The sequence below is a fragment of the Heterocephalus glaber genome, unplaced genomic scaffold (assembly GCF_053883595.1).
Source record: "Heterocephalus glaber isolate CG9 unplaced genomic scaffold, H.glaber_assembly_v1.0 deba00001068, whole genome shotgun sequence".
Lineage (NCBI taxonomy): Eukaryota > Metazoa > Chordata > Mammalia > Rodentia > Bathyergidae > Heterocephalus > Heterocephalus glaber.
The window spans coordinates 849,599-870,573 of NW_028258188.1; the positions used below are offsets into that span (position 1 = coordinate 849,599).

The window sequence follows — 20,975 nt, forward strand, 5'->3', positions numbered from 1 at the left end:
AGAAGTACCTTGGAAGGCAAATTAATGAAACTAACTCTGGAGGAAATATAAAATTTGAATAGCACCTATCAAAGAAAGTATATTCCCAGCTTGAAAACCTACCTATATGACAACAGCAGGCTCATAAACATTCTAACTGATAAATTATATCAAACAATTAAAGCAGAAAAAAGAAGGAACACTTCTCTCCTCAGTTTGGGAACTCAACATTGTGCTAATCCTAAAACTGGATAAAGATAATAGAAGAAAAAAGTATGAACATAGATAGAAATTTGTTTAACAAAACAAACTATTAGAAGTCATATCTGGCAGTATGTAGAAAAGGGTTTTGTTATAGGGATGGCAGTGTTGGTTCAGCATTGGAAGATCCACCCCCAAAAGTCATCATTTTAACAGAGGAAAGGAAAAAGACATATGATCCTGTCACTAGTTGGAGAAAGAGTAATGGACTAAATTCTACAGCTGTTCATGGTAAAAGCTATCAGGAGACTAGAAGTAGAACAGAATCTTCTCAACAGATCAAAGACATGTACTCCATACTTCCAGCAAGAATGCCTTATATGAATGTAGAAGATACAATGCTTTCTCCTTAAGGTGGGGAACAAGGGCAGATATGCTTATTCTTTATCTGTACATTAAACTTTGAAACCTAGGCCCCACCAAAATAGTCTGGCAATAAAATGACACAACTAGGATAGGATTGGCAAGGCAGAAGCAAAATCTTTCTATGTAGGTGAAATGATCATCTACAGAGAAAATACTAAGAAATCTCTAGGAGCCCCTAGAACTTGTACTTGAATTTAGCAGGATTAGAAAACACAAGGTATATATACAAATTCAGGTCTGTGTATACTTGCTATAAATGAAGAATTGGATATTGAAATTTAAAAGTTATGTAGGAGTACAAAGGACCTAGAAAAGTTAAAAACAAAAACAAAAACAAAAACAGTGTTGGATGACGTTTAGTACCTAATTTTAAGACGTCTTCTAAAGCTACAGTAATCAAGGCAGTGTTGTTGTAAGGAAAGACATATAGATCATTGGAATAAAACAGAGAATCTAGAAATAGAACCACACATATATGGTCCACTGAGTTTTGAAAGATTATTTAACATTAGCATTTTATAGAGTATAAACTCAATTCAAGAGCTGAGGAAGAGATAGTGTTTTCAGCAAATGGCACTAGAACACCTGGTATCCATATATAAAAAATTAACCTCAACCCTTTTTTTTTCCATACATGAAAATAACTTGAAGGGATCTATGAACCTAAATAAGAAAGCCTAAAAGTATAAAACTTTAAGAAGAAATTATAAGGGAAAATGTTTATGAATTCAGGGTAGGCAAGAACTACCTAGGATACAAAAGACATGATGTATAAAAGAAAAAAATTGATAAATGAGATTCCATCAAAATTTAGAACTTTAAATGACATCATTAAAATGAAAAGTAGTCCTTAAACAGACTATATTTACAATGCATATAACCTATGACTAGAATATATAAAGAATTCTTAGAGCTCATTAATAGACAACCCATTTAAAAAGTAGACATAAGAAGATGATAAATAGCCAGTACAGCACAAGGAAAGGTGTGCAATTCTAGAATCAGAAAAATACTAATCAGTACAATAACAAGATTGAATTATACACTCATTAGGGAGATGAAGTTAAAAGTTTTAAAAGCCTTGTCATGACTTTTTCTTTTTGTTGGATTCTCCCCCTTTGCGTTTAATTTGTCACGCCCAATGGATTCATTCTGCTGGGTTTCCTGGGGTTGTGATCCTGTGTCTTTTCCTAGGGTATTGTCTAAAATTTTTTGGAGTGCCGGTTTGATATTCATGAAGTTCCTGAGGTGCTCTTTATCATGAAAGTATCTTATTTCTCCATCAATTTTGAAAGATACTTTTGCAGGGTACCTCAATCTGGGTTGAAGGCTGTTTTCCTTTAGGGCTTGAAATCCATCAGTCCAAGCTCTTCTTGCCTTGAGGGTTTGCATTGAGAAGTCTGCTGTGATTCTGATGGGCTTTGCTTTGTATGTCATTTGTTTCTTTTCTCTGACTGCTTGTAGAATTTTATTCTTCTGTTGGATTTCTGGAATCCTAACTCTTATGTGCCTATGTGTAGATTGCTTTTGATCAAGGCTAGCTAGAGACCTATATGCCTCACTTATCTGTATGTCAAGTTCTTTTCCCCTGCTTGGGAAGTTTTCTGCCATCACTTCTGTGAACAGTTTTTTTTATGTCATCTGCATTCTCTCCTCTTTCTTCATTGACTCCAATCAGTCTTATGTTATTCTTTTTATCATCGTCTAGCAGCTGCTGGATTGGTTTCTCGTGTTCCCTTACAATTTTAAAGCAATTTGCCTTTTCCTCCTCACTAATTGCAATCTTATCTTCTATATGTGAAATTCTGTCCTCACATTGGTTCATTCTTCTGCGCAGACTTTCAATGGAGTTTTTAATCTCTTGGAAATCTATTTTTATCTGTTTTATGGATTCCATTTGTTTCCTATGTTGGGATTCCATCATGTTCCTCAGATCCTCTATTTTTTAATGTGTCCTCTCTAGATTTATTAATCATGTCTTGCACCATGAGCAAAATCTTTGCTGTTATCTGAGTAATTATTTCTGATTTCATTTTTCCCAGATCCTCTTTTGTTACCAGTTCAGAGAGTCCAGGTGGTTGAGTATCAGATTGTTCCATCTTGTTTCCCTTTGGGGTTGCTGTAGGTGATCTGGAAGTCTGTTTTTGAGGCTTATCTATGTGTCGTCTCATTTCCATGGGGGAGGGGTGCTTCTGGCACCCACGCGGCTCACCTTCTCTGCCCTAGGAGCTTGGGATGGCAGTGGGGGAGCTTCCTTCTGGATGCTGGGACCAGCTGAGCTTCTCTGCCCTAGGAGCCTGGGATGGAGGCAGGGAGCTTCCTTCCGGGTGCTGGGACTGGCTCACCTTCTCTGCCCTAGAAGCCTGGGATGGAGCTACCTTAATATTTTAAGTTCATTGTTTACTGTTAGGTTGAACCATATGAAATTACCATTTCTGTAGGTCACAGAGTTGAAAATTGGCAATTTCATATGGCTGAACCTAATGCATGGGCCATGCAATGATACATAAGCAGTGGAAGCTGTAAGTTCTATTTCTGACTCTTTTCCCAGATATATCCTTCTGAGGCTTAATGGATACCTCCCCCAGTGCTGTTCATACTGCCATATCTGGTATCATCCATAGAAATTGACTTTAATATTATCAGGACACTTTTCTTCTTTCCCATCCATTTTCAATTTAAAGTTCTCTTTATCAGATCAGCAAAGCTCTGGGTAAACACATTTTTCTCAGTTATCATAGAGAACTGTGTCCCTAGCCAACAGCCTAGCAATCCAGTATTTTAAACCATGGTCCCGACAAAACAAATCCTATTCTAAAATTCTATCACTAAAGACAGCTATTTCATCTTCTATATATTTTTTTCTATTCTAAAACACCACCCGGTCTCCCCATTCCTTGAATTTTCTGCCCACACTTCATAGTCTTTGGAGATTTCTATCCCTCCTTTGGTGAAGGCCACTCATCCCTACAGGAGTAACACTTGTTTCAATAAGAGTTGGAGAAAGGTGGAAATGGCAGCGTTTGTTTGATTTGACAGTTTTCCCACTGCTCTCTGTTAAATATCTGTGAGAATATATGATCAAAGACAATAGTCATATCTGCGTACTTACAGCCCCCTCCACAACATCAATTAGAGAAGCTTGTAACGACTATTCATTCACTCATTCTTTTGTTCATTCATTCATTTGTCTATCTAGCCAATGAATAATTGTGGTTTAGACCAGGTCCAGCCCTCAATGAGCTTATAGTCTGATAGGGAAAAAGGCTGGGCTCACAGTCATTGTATTAGAGCAATTGTAGTATTAAAGATAGATGATGAGTGGTATGATATCAAGAAGAAAGTATTGAGACTTGAGAGAGAGAAATCAGGAAATGCTTTGTAAAGAAACAGCTAGGCTTTAATGGATATATATGATTTGTACATAAGGAATGAGGGGAAGGGTCTTCTAAGCAAAAGAAACAGTTTGGTGAAATCTTTGTGTGAGGGATGGTATATTTGGGAGCATAAACTGCTTAAAGAGGATTAGTGGGGAAAAGACTTAAAAGGTGGGTTGGAGGATCTCCACTCTCTGGCTGAGGATCTCCACTCTTTGGATTGGTATTGGTATTGGTATTGCATAATCCATCAAAGGAATGCTTGATTGTTTTGTTTTGTTTTTTTGAGTCCAGGTCTCACTATGTTGCCCAGGCTGGCCTAGAACTCCTGGACTCAAGCTATCCTCATACCTCAGCCTCCCTCCTAATTAGGACTACAGGCTCATGTCCTCATGGCCAGCTTAACCATTTAAAACATTTGAGCTAGGAAGTAGCAGGGTCAAAAATAGACCTTGGGAATATTAATCTGGGCAAAAGTGGGTAAATTGGACTGGAGAAAGTAGAGTATAGAGGTGTAGAAGAAGGAAGACTAATTTGGAGGGATTGTAATTTCTCTATTTCACCCTTTAATAAAGCCCCACACTTTTCATTAAACTAACCTAGTAGTTAGTAAGTATATATTTGTTTGTGTGATTGTTTAGTGTCTGACTACTGAGAGAGTAAGCTCTAATTATTAGGACAGGGGACATATCAGTTTTGCTCACTGTTGTATCCCCAAGGCCTGACACACACTTCTATGTTTGTGGAACAAATAAAAAAATTAAAGAATTAAATTGGGACAATAACAATGAAAACAGTGAAAGTGGAAGCAAGGACTGCTGTAAAGACATAATCAGAGTCACTGCAAAGTTTTCAAGTCTGGGTGGGTTAAGGTTTGGGAGTTGTATGAGTGCTGAAGTCAGGAAATCACCAATGAATTCAATGTGGAAAGAGAAGAGAGCCAAGAACAGTATTACCAACATTTAAGGAGGAAGAAAAAAGAAGGAACTGCCAAGAGGTAGAGAAAAATAAGTACACACTTCTCAGAAGAAGTATAAATGACCAATACACTAAAAATGTTCAACATCTCTGGCCAATTTGCCTAAATGCAAATTGAAACAATAATGAGACTCCATCTTACTCCAGAACAAATGGCTATCATCAAGAAATCAAATAATAATAAATGCTGGCAAGGCTGCAGGAGGGGGAAAAGAAACCCTTCTACATTGTGGGTAGGAATGTAAACTGGTACAACCACTATGGAAATCAGTATGGAGATTCCTCAAAAAACTAAAACTAAAAATTCCATTTGACTCAGCTATTCCCCTTCTAGGTATCTTCCCAAAAGTTAAAGACATCATTTCACAGTGATATATGCATACTAATGTTTATAGCAGAACAACTCAGCTACATCTTGAAAGCAGCCTATACATCCATAACAGATGAATGGATAAAGAAAATGTGGTATTTATACAAAATGGAGGACTACTCTACCATAAAGGATACATTTGATTCATTTGTAAGAAAATGGATACACTTTGAGGCCATAATGATAAGTGAAGTAAATCAGACACACAAACTTAAACATTGCATAGTTTCTCTTATATGAGAAATCCAAATATAAATAAGGAGCAAATTAAAAGATAGATAATAGGAAATGGAGAGATCTTTTGTAAAAGGGAAGGGAATCAAGAGATGGAAGGAGGAGGGTGGAAAGGAGGGGAAGGGCATGAAAAAAATAAGATGTGTTATATACATGTATCAACTCCCCATGAGGAAGATAATCATTATGTACCTCAAAAATATACTAATAAAAATGTTTTTTTAAAGGAAAAGGAATGTAGGAAAACTAAAAAAGTAGTGTCAGTGAGGCCAAGGATAAAGGTTCAAGAGGGAAAGGATAATGAATAGTGTCAAATATCAGGACGGCTGATGAGAATGAGGCCTGTGACAGTAGAAGAACTAGTGACTTGCACATCACTTTTGAGGGCACAATTTCTGTGGAGCAGTGAGAGCAAAAGCCAGACCAAGGGAAGTATGAGGAGGGGAGTGATAGCACCAAGCCAGCTGCTCTTTCCAGAATTAGCCAAGGCAGCACAGTCAGGTGTCCACTCTGATGGGAGGGCCTGGTTTAGTCTCCTGTAGGCCTGCCCACCCATGCCACCCTGCCATCATCTCAATAGCTGCCCTAGGGGCTAGGTAGTTACCTCAACCCTCCTACCAGAGCCCCTAGGGCTACTTTTGGCCCCTCTGTTGCTGTATTTCCTTCCCCAGAACCATTTCTTGATCCAACTGAAAAAAGTGATTCTGTCTCCAAGTTTTCTATTTCTTTAGGCTGTTCTGGGATCTGAACACTGTCCAACTGGGAAAAGGCAATTTCTCCTGGTCCTACTCTAGCATCTCCCAGGGATCCTTTGCCTGATCACAGCAGGCACTGAGCCTGCCTATGTGTAATGTTTGTGTATAAACCAAATGTGCTCAAGTGCCATGTTCTTTGGCAGCTACATTTAAGCCTTTTGTCATTTTCCTTACTTTCTTTTTTAAACTGCAAATTCACAGAAAGGCATGGACTGTCTTTTTGCAAGGGATTCAGCATAATTCATGCCCTTTAGAAATCTACTATTTTATCATCAATAAATGTGAGAGCTAGGAGAGGCCCTTGAAATCTGTCCAATTTCCTCATGTTTTCAAGTAAGATAGTGAGGCCCAGAAAGGGGAAGCTAGGCAACTGTCTATTGAACATCTGTTATGTACAAGGCCATCATCAGCTGCTCTCAGGGGCAGAAAGACAGGGCACATGTAACCCCAGCCTTCTACTTGTTTTTCGTCTAGTTGAAAAAGAACAAATAGCTACCAAGTAAGGAAGGACAGAGTAGGTTCGGTAAAGCTAGGGTAATGTGAGAGGAGGTGGGGGGAGCTCCTCTGGAATCATCTGCAATATCATCATAATAAGTGACATTCGAGCTGGAGCTTGCAGGGTTTCATTAAAGAAGAGATGGGTCCTGGAATCACTCCAGACAGAGCTTACTCGGAGGTAAAGAGGTAAGGAGTCTGCACTGGTTTGGTGAGAAACATCATGAGGTACTTGGCAAAAGCAGGTTAGGGCCAGGGTGTGAAATCAATCCTTCCCTCCCCACAGCCCACATCACTGGCCTCCCCATTCTGCTGATACTGCAGGTCACAACCTGAATGTCACCTCTTCAGAAAAGCCTTCACTTGGTGCCTTTTCTAAGCAGACACCCGTCCACCACTGTGGCTTCTGTCAATGCAACCTATGCATTTCCTTCATCACCTTTGCCCTAATGTGTCACTCTGTAGTCATTTACTTCCTTGACACTCCCTTTCTAGATTATAAGCTCCTTGGAGATGGAACTGTATTTGCTTTGTCCTTGTCCTTCCAGCACCAAGCACAGTAAGTGCTCCCCAAACAGGAGCTCCTGACTACAAGGATAGGGGCCATGACAATGACAGCAATGGACTACATTGAAGATGTAAATAATCAATGTTTTGGACATGGATGTGATGGCTTAAGCAGACAGATCAGGGTTTGACCATGAGAGGAACAATGATGGAACTTGCAGAGAGCAAAGTTGTCAAAGCTGCAGACTGAGGGAACCTGTGGACAGGGACTGGGAGAGCAGGGACTTAGCATCTTCATATTCTTTGAATTTCATGCCTGGGGGGAAGGGTTGGCCTTGAGAGCTTTTAGTACTGGATAAGTTTGTGCTGAGCTTTGAGTAGAGCACTGGTCAGTACAGGGACTTGGAGCAGGTGAACAGTTCCGCTCTGGGTGAGAAGATAGCAGAGGGAAAAGAAAAAAATAGAGCTGAAGGACTGCATGATGAAAATGAGGCAGCATAGGCTGGAGCAAGACTCCAGTGGAAGGTGCAAAGAACCCAGGAAACAAACCAATTCATGCTCCCCACAGGCTTAGATCTAGTCTGATCACTTCCCTCAGGCCCTAGCCAATCCTAGTGCAGCTCTTCTTGCCCAAGCACCTACCCTATGGTGGACAATGCACTAACTGCTAGGGATTTGCAGGTAAGATCGCAGTGATGGCAAACCTTGTAGAGCTTTCAATGACAAATAGCCAACTATGGCACACAAGCCATCAGTTTGCCACCACTGATCTACAGTCTGCTCTCAAAGAGGAGGCTAAGCCAGGCACATGGCACATGCATGTAATCCCAGCACTCTGGGAGACTGAGGCAGGAGGATCCCAAAGTCAATCTCAACCCAGGCAACGTAGTGACTTGGCAAGACCATTTCAAAATAAAAAATAAAAAGGGATGCAGATGTAGCTCAGTGCAAGTTCAATCCCAAGTACCTGAGTTCAGTCCCAAGTACCAAAAAGAAAAAAAAAAAAAAAAGAGGAGGTTAGAGAGGAAGACAGGAGTAGAGATGAGGGCAGGACAATGTTCTAAGCATGGAAAAGTGACAGACCAGGGGGTGCTTAAGAGCACCACAGCTGCAGCCAGATGGCTTGTTTGGCTTATAGTTGTCGCTTACAAGGGATGATTTAAATAAAATTTATTACAGTGAAAGATACACTGTCATTAATCCCCCTCCAAAAATTCACCCTCGGGCCGGGGATTTAGCTCAGTAGCACCATGCCTACCTCACAAGCGAAAGAGTCTGAGTTCAATCCCCGGTACAGAGGGGAAAAAAAAATTCACCCTCACTACTAACACAGTTATCCCATCATTCTTGCCACTTTTTGAAGCAGTTCTGAAAGTCCTCTTTTGTGTCTCTGAGATGTGATCAAAAATATGGTGAGTGCTGCCACTGAGTGCCATCCATTGGAAAGGCAGGCTCATAATGTCTTCATCCACCTATTCACTGAATCTGGCTCTTCCCCAAAATTAAATGACCATAAAAGATAAACATTTTTAATCAATCAGGACATCAAGGCAGCCTCAATAGCACTACCAAAGGCCTCATGAAAGGGGACTTCCAGAACTGCTCCAGAAAGTGACAAGAAGGATGGGATATGTTCAAAGTGAGAGGGGAATTAATGGCAATATGTCTTTTACTGTAATGAATTTAACATTCACCATACTTTTCACTCACATTTTGTATTAGTCATGTGACAAGCCCGTGCCTCAGTTTCCTTATCTGGTAAACAGGGATAAGAAGGGCACCCACCTCATAGAGCTGGTGAGGTAGTATACATAAAGCACTTAATATAGTGCCTGGCATATGGCAAGCAGGAAATAAAAGTGAGCTGTTATAGTGATGTCAAAGGAATACAAAAGAAGGAAGGTCAATTCTACCTCTGGTGCAGGAGGGAGAGGGAAGGTGGTTCAGAAAAGGCATTTAAGTCTTCTAGTTAAGCAAGATGAGGTGATGGTGAGGGCATTTATGGACTGAAAAGAAACAGGAGCCAAGACTCAAGGGTTGCAGTGCATTCACAGAATTTAGATGACTCCCACGGAGAGGCTGACAGCAGAAGATTGAAGCAGGGGGAAAAGACCAGAGCCTGAAAGGAGAAAGGGCCATGCCAAGGAGCCTGGACTTTCTCTGTAGGGAATAGGGCCTGGGGGAGGGGGACCACTGGTTAGCTGTTCCCAAGGGTGGCTGGGAGGCCCCCTTGGGTGACAGCAAAGCCAATCAGGGCATCCTCTTGCCATGTTCTTCACTGGGAGAGGACAGGTGGGAAGTCCTCTCCCAAGCAACCCATTTGCCAGTTCTTAGAAGTGGTAGCCACTTGTGGTTGGCCTGCCCAGGAAGAAGTGTGCAGTCACCTCATTCAATAGAAAGTGGAAAAAGGTCCCTGTGTGCATCACCCAGAGCATAAGTTTGGACCAGCTCTGCAGATAACATCTACTTTGGGCTTCATTGCTGAAGTTCTGGCTTCTGGCAAAGAACAGAGATTAACATCCTGTTCAATGATGAGGAACTGAGGTGTGCAGGAGCCAGTTCTACCATTACTTGTAAGTGAAGGGGCAAGAATGAGGCTTTTGAGGAAACTGGAAGTTTAGCTGTGAGACCTAACTAACTCCATTTTAAAGTTTGACTCCATCTTAAAATAAGACAGTGAAGTGGCCTTGACATAAATTCCACTTCACTGAAGTCAACTATTCCCCTAGTCTCCTTTGTGCCCATAAAATAATGATAAAATGTCCTTGCTGTGGGACAACAGATAAAAAAGAGACACAGCTCCTAACTCAATCCTCTGTCTGCCCAGAAAACAGATGCTCCCGGACCCATTATCTATAGAACATTCCGTCAATGTGCTGATTGTTCCTTTTTCCCATAAACTCTACATGTAGCCACCCCTCAACCCCCCCCCCGCCCCGATGTACACCCCATGCTTGCTAAATATCAACCAATCATGTAACTGCTAAATGGAACATCCCCAAACCTTGTGGTAGCCACAATAAAAACCCTGCTGATTTGGAATTCGGGGCTCTCAATCCTGATCCGCTGCATCGGTGACGGTTGAGTGCCCCTGCTGGAGCTTGAATAAATGACCCTCGTGTGTTTACATCGGAATCGGCTCCTTGGTGGTCTTTGGGAACTTCGCGATCTGGGCACAACAGAGCTTCAGAAAGTTATTTGTAATGACAAGAAAATGTCCTAGAGATGCCAAGGAAATGACTGAAAAAAGATTAATGGAACTGAGACCATGAAATCCTTAACATGATAAAAGACAAAACTTGGGAATAATGAGACTGAATGACGGCCACAGCCACAGCTGAGCTCAACAGTTGGCCCTCAGACTTGGACTTCAGCACTAGACAGTGGTCTTGAGAAAGCAATGGTCTGAACACCTGCTCATCTTATTGCCTGCTGCAGGATCTCTGATACCTTGGCTTCAGTGGTTGGCATCAGGCAGGTATTGTCCCTGCAGAAAAGGTTCTGGTGGCCTTTAGTAGTGATCTTTCTGCTCAAGCCCAGAGCCCCTTCTCAGTCCTATCTTGTTTTTGCTCAGTTTCTCCCAATCCTGTGACTCAATCCTACTTTTTTCTGCATCCTTATTAGCTTCATCTTTGAGCCCTTCAACATCCACACTGGCTTTAAAGACTTTGCTTTCATTAGCTAATTTCTAGAAAAATACTTTCAACCTAAGAAAAAGTTGGCCATTTATGTTTGAATGAAGTTTTAGTCATAGTAATCACTGTATGAGGTTCTTCCTGTTCAAGATGAAGATACAGATCAGCTGTGGTGTCAGCAGCAGACCTGAGAGAGGATCCATGTTAGCTCCTGATTAAGACAGGCCCTGCCTGGTGGGCCTCCCTTTGGTGTCTCCAAGCTGCTCAGCCTCTCATACTGGAGTGAGCTTTTCTTCACCTGTACTTCCTCTAAGAAGGACAACAGCTGTGAAGATAGTCTCAGCACAGTGTGATTATAGGCCAAATCTTTGTTCCCTTTGCACTTGGAGCTGAATTTCCTTACAACTCCTACAGAACTTCCTCTAAGAAGGACATCAGCTGTGAAGATAGTCTCAGCACAGTGTGATTATAGGCCAAATCTTTGTTCCCTTTGCACTTGGAGCTGAATTTCCTTACAACTCCTAGAGAACCTCTGGAGCCTTCCTACTGTGGGGCTGCTTTGTAGCAGAGAATGTGGGAAAGTGGGAGCCCATACACCAGTGATGGTGAATCTTTAAGAGCTTTCCATGATACAAACAGCCCACTGCAGCATGCGTGCCATAGGTTCACCATCACTGCCATACACCATAAAGTTCCACAAACAACTGAGAGTGATTATCCTCCCTAGGGCTTGGCCCACATGCTACTGGGTTGCTCATTCATTCAGTCATGGCTCTTGACCTTTATTATGGCACCACTCCATACAAGCTACAGAGGCATCAACCAGGTTAGAAATACCTTCCAAGCACTTCTGCCCCTCTGGAAGGCAGCACGGATGTGGGTGCCATCTTCAACCTGGGCCCATCACATCCTCATTCTTGGAAACACTGGCAGCTGGCAGGCAGCATTTACTGACCATTTTTATCACTGCTTTTTCTATCACGCACCTTAGTTGCAGCAGGCATCACCCCACCTTGTATAGCTTTTAGAAAAATTCCACATTTCACCTCCAAGAAAGTGGACCCCTCATCCAGCTGGTGCTTTTCTGGGCCAAGGTGAAAGACTGAACATAGGGCTTTCACAAAGGACCTGTCACACCACCCAGGGGCCACACCCACCCATCCCAAGGACTGTCCGCCTCACAGAGAGGGTCTTTTGTCTCAGGCAAAGATAGAGTCCTCCCCACTGTTGAGCCCCACCCCACCACCACTCGGCTGCATCAAGAAGATCTCTGAGCCACAGTTCATTGCAACTATCATTTATTAAAAAATATATGTCTCCTTGGAAGGAACACTGGTAAACCAACTAGTGTCATGCTTACTTTGAATCTTTGTTCTTCTTCCCTGGGAGGGAGGGAGGAAGGGAGAGAGGGAGGGCTGAGCATCATTCCCACCAACATGTCACTTGGTTACCACCAGAAAATCAACACTCCCTGCTCACCTCCCTCATTGGAGTTGCAATCAGCTATCACTTGACCCCACTTTGCCTTCACTCCAGTGTACTGCCCAAGGGAAAGCTGCTGCCCCCATTCTTTGCCCTCATTCTGGGCCCCACATTTTACAGTTAGCCTCATGATGCTGGTAGGACAACTGGGAACAGATTTCCTGAATTTGGCTGGTAGTGCTTAAAACATGTTCAACACTGTGTCATTTGCACCATCCTGTCCTAGTGGCTCAACTCTAGGGCCAAGCATTTTTATGTTCTCCCCTGCGTCATCCCTCTGGCATGGAGGCGAGGGAGGCACATTGGCTTCAAAGGAGTACAGTGCGGTGGGGTGGGGCCAGAACCACACCTGCTGCCTACACTGGTGGTAGGAGAAAAGCTCCCTGGACCACAGTCACTGCTATTAGATTCTGGGAAAAAAGCAACAAGGTTTCACAGCTCACCAGTAAGCAAGTCTTAGCTCTACAGCTCAAATTTACAGCATTAAAGTCTACTTTCTTCTTGAAGAAACAGTAAGCTACCAGCTGTTGGTGAGGTGGCTAGGGTAGGGCATATGGAGCAGCTGAAAAAAATATATATATATCAAACTCATTCTGCAGCTGGTCAAGCCTGGCACTGTCTTGCTGTCCCAGCAGAGTCAGAAGCCAAGTGCCCCTTGTGCCCGTCGGCAGCCCCATAAAGAAACCTCAGCCAAGTCCAGCACGTCCTTGGCAGGTAAGTGACAGGCCAGCATGGTAGTTCAGAGCCCCAGCTCCTACCCTCAGCCCTCACCAGTTCCTGCTTTCCCTTTGCTGACTGGATGGCCAAGTCTGGGTCACCTACTATCCCCAAAGGCTTGGCTCCTTCAGTACCTCATAAGCCTTTAGAACATTGGCAAATTGGAGTTTATGCATTCACTTAAATAGTAAAAGTAAAATTTGGAACAGTGAAAAGGCTGACACAGTAGCACAACATGGTTTTGGTTTAACAGCAGCTTAAAAATGAACAAAAAGGAAATCTCTCATGCAGACACATCAGGTGGCATAAAACAATAGGCAATTTTATATGGAGCATAATTAGCCATTCTCTGTGTCTCTCAGCGCACAGGACTGACTGCACCTCAGGGACAGCAGCTGCTGTGGGGTCAGGTCTCCAACCCTCTTGGCCCAAGCAAAAGCCCTTTCTCTCAGGCCCCAGGCTGACCGCCTCCAATAACCTTAGCTCTCAAGAGAATGACAAATGCAAGTGCCCCTGGTACAGCGCTTACAACCATTTTCAATCTCTTCCCAACCAGGTAGAATATAAGATGCCACCTGATTGGAATACGAAAATTAAAGCATTTCTCTAATAACACAGTACCACTGATGAAGTCTCCATAGATTTTCTAGTCCCAATGTGTGTGAATATATATATATATTATAGGAGAGCATATAATATATATATAATAATTTCTATATATTTTATATAAATTACATATATATATAAATAAGATACTTTCTATTGCCATTACGTTGCACCATTCTGAGCTGCAAGACAGTAGTACAGGTGGGTAGAAATGCCCAGGAGCACCTCATCACATGGTGCATTTAGCTCACTTCACAAGCCGTGCAGCTGTCCAGAGTCTGTCTTTCCATCAGTCCTCCTCATTTCTCTTCGCTTCTGCTTGGTTTTTATGAAAACAATGGCTCTGATGGATTTGCACCTGTGCTAGCGCTTGGGAAAGGTCCATGCAGGAATGGGCACAGTCACATGATGAGTGAGATGGCATCATCCCCAAAAATAAACTAAAACAAAACAAAAATTTAAAAAAAGAAAGAACAGGACTAGAAAACTCAATTTTTGACATATCTAAAAAAGGGGATAAGAACAGTAGTCATTTGTTCTCCCCATAGGGATAGGAATGAAGAGGGAGGAGGGAAGAGGGACTTGATTTCTTCTGTTCACAAGAGAATGGTTGGAGGGGAATCTTCAGAGTTTTTCAGGGGACGGGACCCAAATGTAGTGCCCAGACTGGTCCTCAATGATTTGTTTGATTTTGTTATAAATCTCTTCCAGTGAGTCACCCTGTACAATGGCTAAAGTGAAGAGGAAAACAAAATTATTACTGTGGTCCACAGCACATCCCCCAAACCCTGGCCATTCTGCTTCTCCCAATAGTCCTACAATGCCCCCCAGCCATGATGGATGCTCACAAAAGTCAAGTTTAGCTTTGTTTTCACTAGTCAGCTTTCTGTGAGTTCAGGGCAGGAGGGGAGCTGGCTAGAAGCCCCTCTCTGAGACAGTGAGATCAAGTAGTAGCAAACAGGAAAATGTGTTCATTCAAAAGATGTTTACTGAGCGCCCACTACATGCCACACATGGCAGCTCATGTTGCTCTTGGCTGCCATAAGGCTAGCAGCTTGTGATTGATTCTAAACAGCTTCACTCAAAGACTGGGAAAATCCCAGTTATCCAGAGGAAGGACAGAAAGCCACAATTTTTTGGCAAAAGGCAGTGCCCCTGGAGCTGTCACATCTGCTCTCTGTCAGAGGCCGCCCCAACAATCAAGGACACAGAAGCTGGTGTTAAAGGGAGCTCCATGGACCCAAGGTAGGTGAGGACATTTCTGAATTCTTAACTAGTTAGCCTATCAGCGCCACCAGTGAGTATTTATTTGAACTTCCCTGCACACACATACATATGTCACTGTATTTTAATAGGTGAGGGATAATCACATAGGAACCTTCCCCACATTTTAGAGGCTGACCTTCTAGAAAAAGTAGGTGAGCATATAAACACACACACGCACATGCACACAGGCCGACAGACAACTTGAACACCACGCCAAGAAATCATCATTTACAAACGTTTATTCAGCACCTAAAGCATGCAAGGCAGAGTATGGGAAGAGGAAGAGCTGGAGGCAAGGGAAACAGAATAATACAGGACCCCACAATCTAGGAGGGACAAGAAGACAAAATGAACAAACCAACAATCCAAAGCTGCATTTGGTGAGCAGTTCACACTGTAAACTGGCTAAACAGCTATAGCTGAAGGGAAGGAACCTGAGTACTTTGGAAAGGTTTGAGCTCAACAGCTCCAAAGCATCCAGAAATTCTGAGCGAGCTTTCTAAACTCTGTCTAAAGCTCTCTGAGACATTTTCAGGAGCAATGTCTGGCTAGTCCCACAGAACCTGTGGCTGGACAGCAGGGGTTCTTACCTGTAAAGTATTCTCCAAATTCCTGCTCCAGTTTCATGGCTTTGTCATAGATCTTATTTGCTTGTTCATATGTCTGCCGTCGGTTCATTTCCCTGCCAACAACACAGAAGAAAAACAGTTCCAAAGGAGATCCTACATTTTGATTAACATAAACAATTGTCCCATGTTTCCTAAAAATCTGCTAAACTATTCTCTGAGTGGACTGTGGCTAACTTCTTCCTCATATCTTCCAGGTACTCAAAACAGAAGGAACAAGCTGGTGGTTGGCACTGTGGCACCGAGTTTCCTTCAAGCTTTCACTGCATCCCTCCTGTTACGGTTTGTGTCTAGATGTCCTCCCAAAGCCTCATGCAGTCATAGGGGGAGCTTTTCAGAGGTGGCTGGATCCAGAGTGTGTGGTGCTGGGATCAAGGGTGTGTGATTACTAAATCAGTCCACTGACTGGTTTGGCATAGTTCTGGCTAGGATTAAGAGTGTGAGTGCAGCACCTGCCCTAGGGTGGGTAGCTTGCATGAAATATAAGGGACAGAAAGAGGACTAATGTGCTCTCGCCTGTCTGCTTTACCATGAGCTGCTTCTCCTCTGCAATGCCCCTCTGCTATTCCACCCTGCCTTGGAGCCAGCCAACTGTGGACTGAAACCTCTACAATATGAGCCAAAAAACCTTTCCTCTTTTAACTTTGAGAGTTAGATATTTTGTCTCAGCCATGAGAAAAAGTAACTAAGACTCCTCCCCTGCCCAACAAATCACTGTAGTCTCCATTTTTTTTCAGGGTCCCATCCTAGCCCAACAAATCACTGTAGTCTCCATTTTTTTTCAGGGTCCCATCCTAGCTGGGCTTCTTGGAGTCTCAGCAAACACTTACATAAGTGCTTCAATGGACTTAGGCTTGATGAAAATGGCAATGGGGTAAAGTTGTGCTTGCTGCAGTCTCTTGATAGCATTGCCGGAAACATCTAAGATGCAATGTTTGCCCTGAAAAAGCAGATTTGTATTAGCCCACCACACCCTACCTACCCAACCCCCAAGGGGCATTCCAAACACCCATAGAGGCAGGGGGGCAGGCAGGGCCACCCAGAGTGGCCCAGAAGACCCTCTCCCTGAGGTCCTCAGGCCACATTTTTTTGCTTCCACTACCGAGAAAAGGCCATATCTGCCTGGGGGTAGGTCTCTATTCCTTAGTGGGTGATGCTCCAGTGTGAGTTTCATGAAGGAGAGAGATACCTTTACCGAGAGGCTGGTAACTGGCAGAACTGCCATGGCTTTGGTCAACAGTGCCACTTAGTAGCCCCTGTGGTAGAAGGATGAGGACACAAGTGACATGTGGTCTGAGTGTTTCTGCCTTCCCTCTGAGGTGCACAGGTAGCAGCCACCTCCTCTTCTTACCCGCTCTGCCACTGCCCGCACGGACTGGATGCTGGTTCCATAGAGGTTGTCATTGAACTGGCCCGCCTCAATGAACTTGTTGTCCTGGATATCCTTCTCCATCTGCTCTCGGGACACCACAAAGTGATAGTCCTGCCCATCTACCTCATTATCGCGCCGAGGCCGGGTGGTGTCTGAAGGAAGAAAGGAAAGTGATCTGTGCTGAGCCACAAAAGTCCACTTGATCCTCTCCCACCTGGGAGGGTCACAAAGCCATTCTAATAATTTTTCAGATGAGTATGGGATGGGAGTGGGGGGAGCACTTGGGAGGAAGTTTGTCTTAACTACTTCTTCCAACCTCCAGGAGATGGGGGATGGGGTGTGGTATATGTGCTTTAATTTAAACTAGACCAGAAAGGTGGGGTTTCCTGAGCCAGGGCTTGTGGAAGGTATGAAACTTGGCATGGGATTAAGTAAAAGTAACAAATGGTTCATCAAATCATGGCCTTCCTGACCTTATCAATTTTGGGGGAATTTATTGCTGCCAACTCTCTTCAGCCTGTCAGATGTGTCTTGTTTCCAAAGAGCCCTAGAACCTGATCCTATATCCTTTCCACAAAAAAGCAGCAATTCCCAGGCAACAAGCTTCACTCATTTGGGCCTGCCTGGGCTCTTACGTGGCACACAGGATCCAAATTTATGCGGGAACTCAGAGATCAGATCATCATTGACTCGGTCCTTCATTGGGCCCAAGATGATCACAGGCCTTGCGTAGTGAACTGGGGAGGGAGAACATGGAGACAGTGAACAGAGGCTCCGCTGGCAGCCTGTCCCCCCTCCAAGTCTGGCTAGAACATGGAGGCTTTGGAGCCACCACTCAAGATGGGGAGGCACCCATGGCCATTGTCTGCCTTTTGACTACATAGAGCCTTTAAGAATATCTAGGTGGGGACAGGGATTTAAATCAGTGGTTCTGCCACCTGCCTTGAAAGGGCAAGGTCCCAAGTTTGATCCCCAGTACCAAAAAAAAAAAAAAAGAATATCTAAGTCCCAGGCAAGTGTGCCTGAAACATCCCCTATTCTGATGAATTCAGGAGCTCTCTGCATGGACACCAGCAGCTCAGCAAGGTATTACAGAGCAGCTGCTCTAAGGAGGGACTGGGCCTCTTTTAGTGGCAGCAACACCACTGAAGCAGACCTCCCCTTGCCTTCAGCAGCCAGGGCTGGATGCACAGTAAGCCGCCTTCCCTCTCTCAGCCCTTCCACAGCTGCCCACTGTGGGAACCTGCCACTGCCACAGGGAGACTGGCACAAAGCAAGACTCAGGAGGGGGGGGCTTACTTTCTTGCCGTGTCACTGGTTCATATGACAAAATAGCATCCTCTTGTCCTTCTACAACAAAAAAGGGAGACAGGTTAGCACTTCATGATCTGCCTCCCTTTGTACAGAATTCACTTCAGCACACCCATGCTGTAAAATTGCCTTCTCAAGGGGTTTCTGTTGGTCCTGTCTGCTTTCCACTGGCAACAAGCAGTGGCAGCTCCATGGCCAGGTAGGGTCAGCATTTCTCAGACAGCAGAATACTGCTAAGCTGAGAGCCAAGGCCCTGCAGCCAGTATGCCTTTCCTAAAACTACTCAAACTTTTTAGCAACTGTTCTTACAGGTAAGAGTCTTTTATACTCAGTGGCTCCCTTGCTCTGGAAAGACCCACTGGGTTGACACACACTTGTCCAAGTCCTTTTACCTATAGGTAGGAGTCAAGGCACTCATGCAGGTCCACAAAACTTTGCCCTTTTAAGGGTGGGTCTACCTACCCTCCCCCAAGAAGTATCCAGAAAAGTGGTGCATGGCTGGACCAAGGTTCCCAGTGCCCTTTAAGAGCAATGCTGAGCCTGCTCTTTCCTCATGGTGGAGCTCCATGTGGCCTAGCACTATGTGGCCTGGCAGTGATGAGGTTTTCCTAAAGGAGTCGCCCAGCCACTTGGCACTGGGAACTTGGAGGCTCCAAAGTAGCTGACTGCAATACCAGGAAAGGCAGTGATATCTGCATCAAGCCCCAGGATGCTTGCTAAAAGGTTTTTTCTGAGCCTAACCCCCAGGCAGATTTTTCAAGGTCTTTAGCCACCACAGCTCCTGAAGGGCCAATGTCCCCAAAAAGGTCATGAAGTTTGAGTTGTGACTTCTCTGGTCTAGTCTAGGGATCTCTGAAGGAAAACTGGGTAATTTCCTTCCAAATCATAGAATCCCACCAAAGACAAGCAAGTCCTAGCAACCTGGAGAGGCAGACTCAAGACAGTATCCCATAGGATCTATTTTCTTTTTGATCTCTGAACAAATCTGCAAAGCTGGTAGCATCTTCAGCCCACAGTGCACATGGCAGGGATTTGCCATGAGATGAGAGATGCTTTCAAGTCAGGTCCTAGCTAGAAGCAGAGGGCTTATATTCTCCTCTAATCAACAGGACAAAGTCCATCCCACAGGGACAAAGAACTGGCTACAGCATTTCCAGGGTCTCAAAGTGCACATGGCTAAAAGGAGCAGCAGCCTTTGAGCAGGAATGGCAGCCATGCAACACTGTAATGAGGATGGCTGAGACACATGGCAGAGCTACATGACATGGGGGGAATGACACACACTTACTGGAACTGCTTTCGCTGTCACTGGTGTTGGATGTCACTCCCTCTGCAAGCCAACAAGAAAGAGACTCCAATTCAGAACGCACCACTGAGAGGTCACATGCAGCACAAAACTCAAATGCTCCAGGAGACACTGAGCTGTCAACTGAGTCAGGCCACAACAGGCCTGCCACATCCAGGCCACCAACTGGGAGGCACAGCTCCAATTCTGATGCCCTGGCTACCTCCTACTTGTCCCCACAGCCTTTCCATCTGCCAAGTCCCTCCCTCAGCAGTAGAAGCCTCACTTCCTTCAGCATCACTCTTCATCTGAATCAAGTAAATTGACTTGGATGATTTCCAAATCCTGTCTCAAAATGAAGCTCCCAAGGCTAATGGCAGGGGAAAAAAAAAAGGTAGGGAAGGTTGCAGAGAGAAGGCTAGGGACCATGGACCATGCTGCTGGTGAATTTCCTCCCAAGACCCCACCCCAAAGCATGGAACCCAGTGATGCTCCACAACTCAAAGGCTAAGTGCTGTATGGGGTGAGCAGTCTCCAGTGTCCTTTTGTGGCCCCACAGCCCTTCTGCCACTACTCCTGAGGAGGGCCGGGCTTCAGCGGTAATCAGGCATGCGCCTCTGTCCACCCTAAGACAGACATGTCAAAACACAAAACAAACCAACACAAATATCTTGAGAACAAGGTAGTGCTCCTGTCTCAGAGAGCGGGAGTCTGCCCATCTCTGAGTATGGGCATAGAAAATTTGAGCAGAGAGCCATTTTCACAGAGGGCACGAACGAAGCCCACCCCTCCTGCAGCGACAGGCAGATGAAAATGAGACATGGACACAACTATGGAGAGACACTGCTCATTTCAGCCAAAACCACACTGCTCCAGACCATGACATGCCGTGCCCTCCACCCCCAGGAAGGACCTGCTGAATTGCCACCTGTGGCTAGTTCCTGAACAATCCCTGCTGACACTCCTTTACCTTCAGCATTTAAGGTTTACTGAAGGAGAGTATACATTGACAAAAGCCATCTGGTGGGGCCACATATCCATTTATACCTGCAGCAGGGTCAGCTGCTAAGCCCTCATCATCCAGGTCCTTTCACTTTCCACTCTGGGATTATTTTCCAAAATGGAGAGGCCAAAGTATTCTTGAGATAAAGGACAAGCTATATATAGTTCGTAAGTGGCACTGGGGCTCCCACCAGGCCAGCTCAGCCCCTTAGCTTGCTCTGGGTCTGCAGGGCTAGGCCAGGTGTTGGGTTCATGGCACCCTTGCCCCTAGTTAGGGGAACTACAAGAGCTGCAATTCCTCAGCCCAGCTCTTTAGACTGTTGTCCCTGAGAGAAAAATTCAGTAAAAAGG

The 20,975-nt window shown here is 44.3% G+C and overlaps 1 protein-coding gene across 8 annotated transcripts in view; it reads right to left on the minus strand.

Annotated features, from left to right (window-relative positions):
- Positions 1–12,238: 12,238 nt before the first annotated feature.
- The window catches only part of Dlg3 (discs large MAGUK scaffold protein 3), a 63,702-nt gene continuing 54,965 nt past the window's right edge, over positions 12,239–20,975 (minus strand). For 6 of the 8 annotated variants that reach the window (XM_087209877.1, XM_004872619.3, XM_004872618.3 and 3 more), the window contains 7 exons: positions 19,626–19,667; positions 18,326–18,376; positions 17,662–17,763; positions 17,006–17,178; positions 16,485–16,594; positions 15,619–15,710; positions 12,239–14,493 (listed from right to left, as the gene is read on the minus strand). In XM_087209877.1, coding sequence (XP_087066003.1) covers positions 14,387–14,493; positions 15,619–15,710; positions 16,485–16,594; positions 17,006–17,178; positions 17,662–17,763; positions 18,326–18,376; positions 19,626–19,667 — 677 coding nt within the window. In that variant the 3' untranslated portion in view covers positions 12,239–14,386. The remainder of the gene's footprint in view (positions 14,494–15,618; positions 15,711–16,484; positions 16,595–17,005; positions 17,179–17,661; positions 17,764–18,325; positions 18,377–19,625; positions 19,668–20,975) is intronic. The other 2 variants (XM_004872621.3, XM_004872620.3) reach the window with 1 other exon arrangement.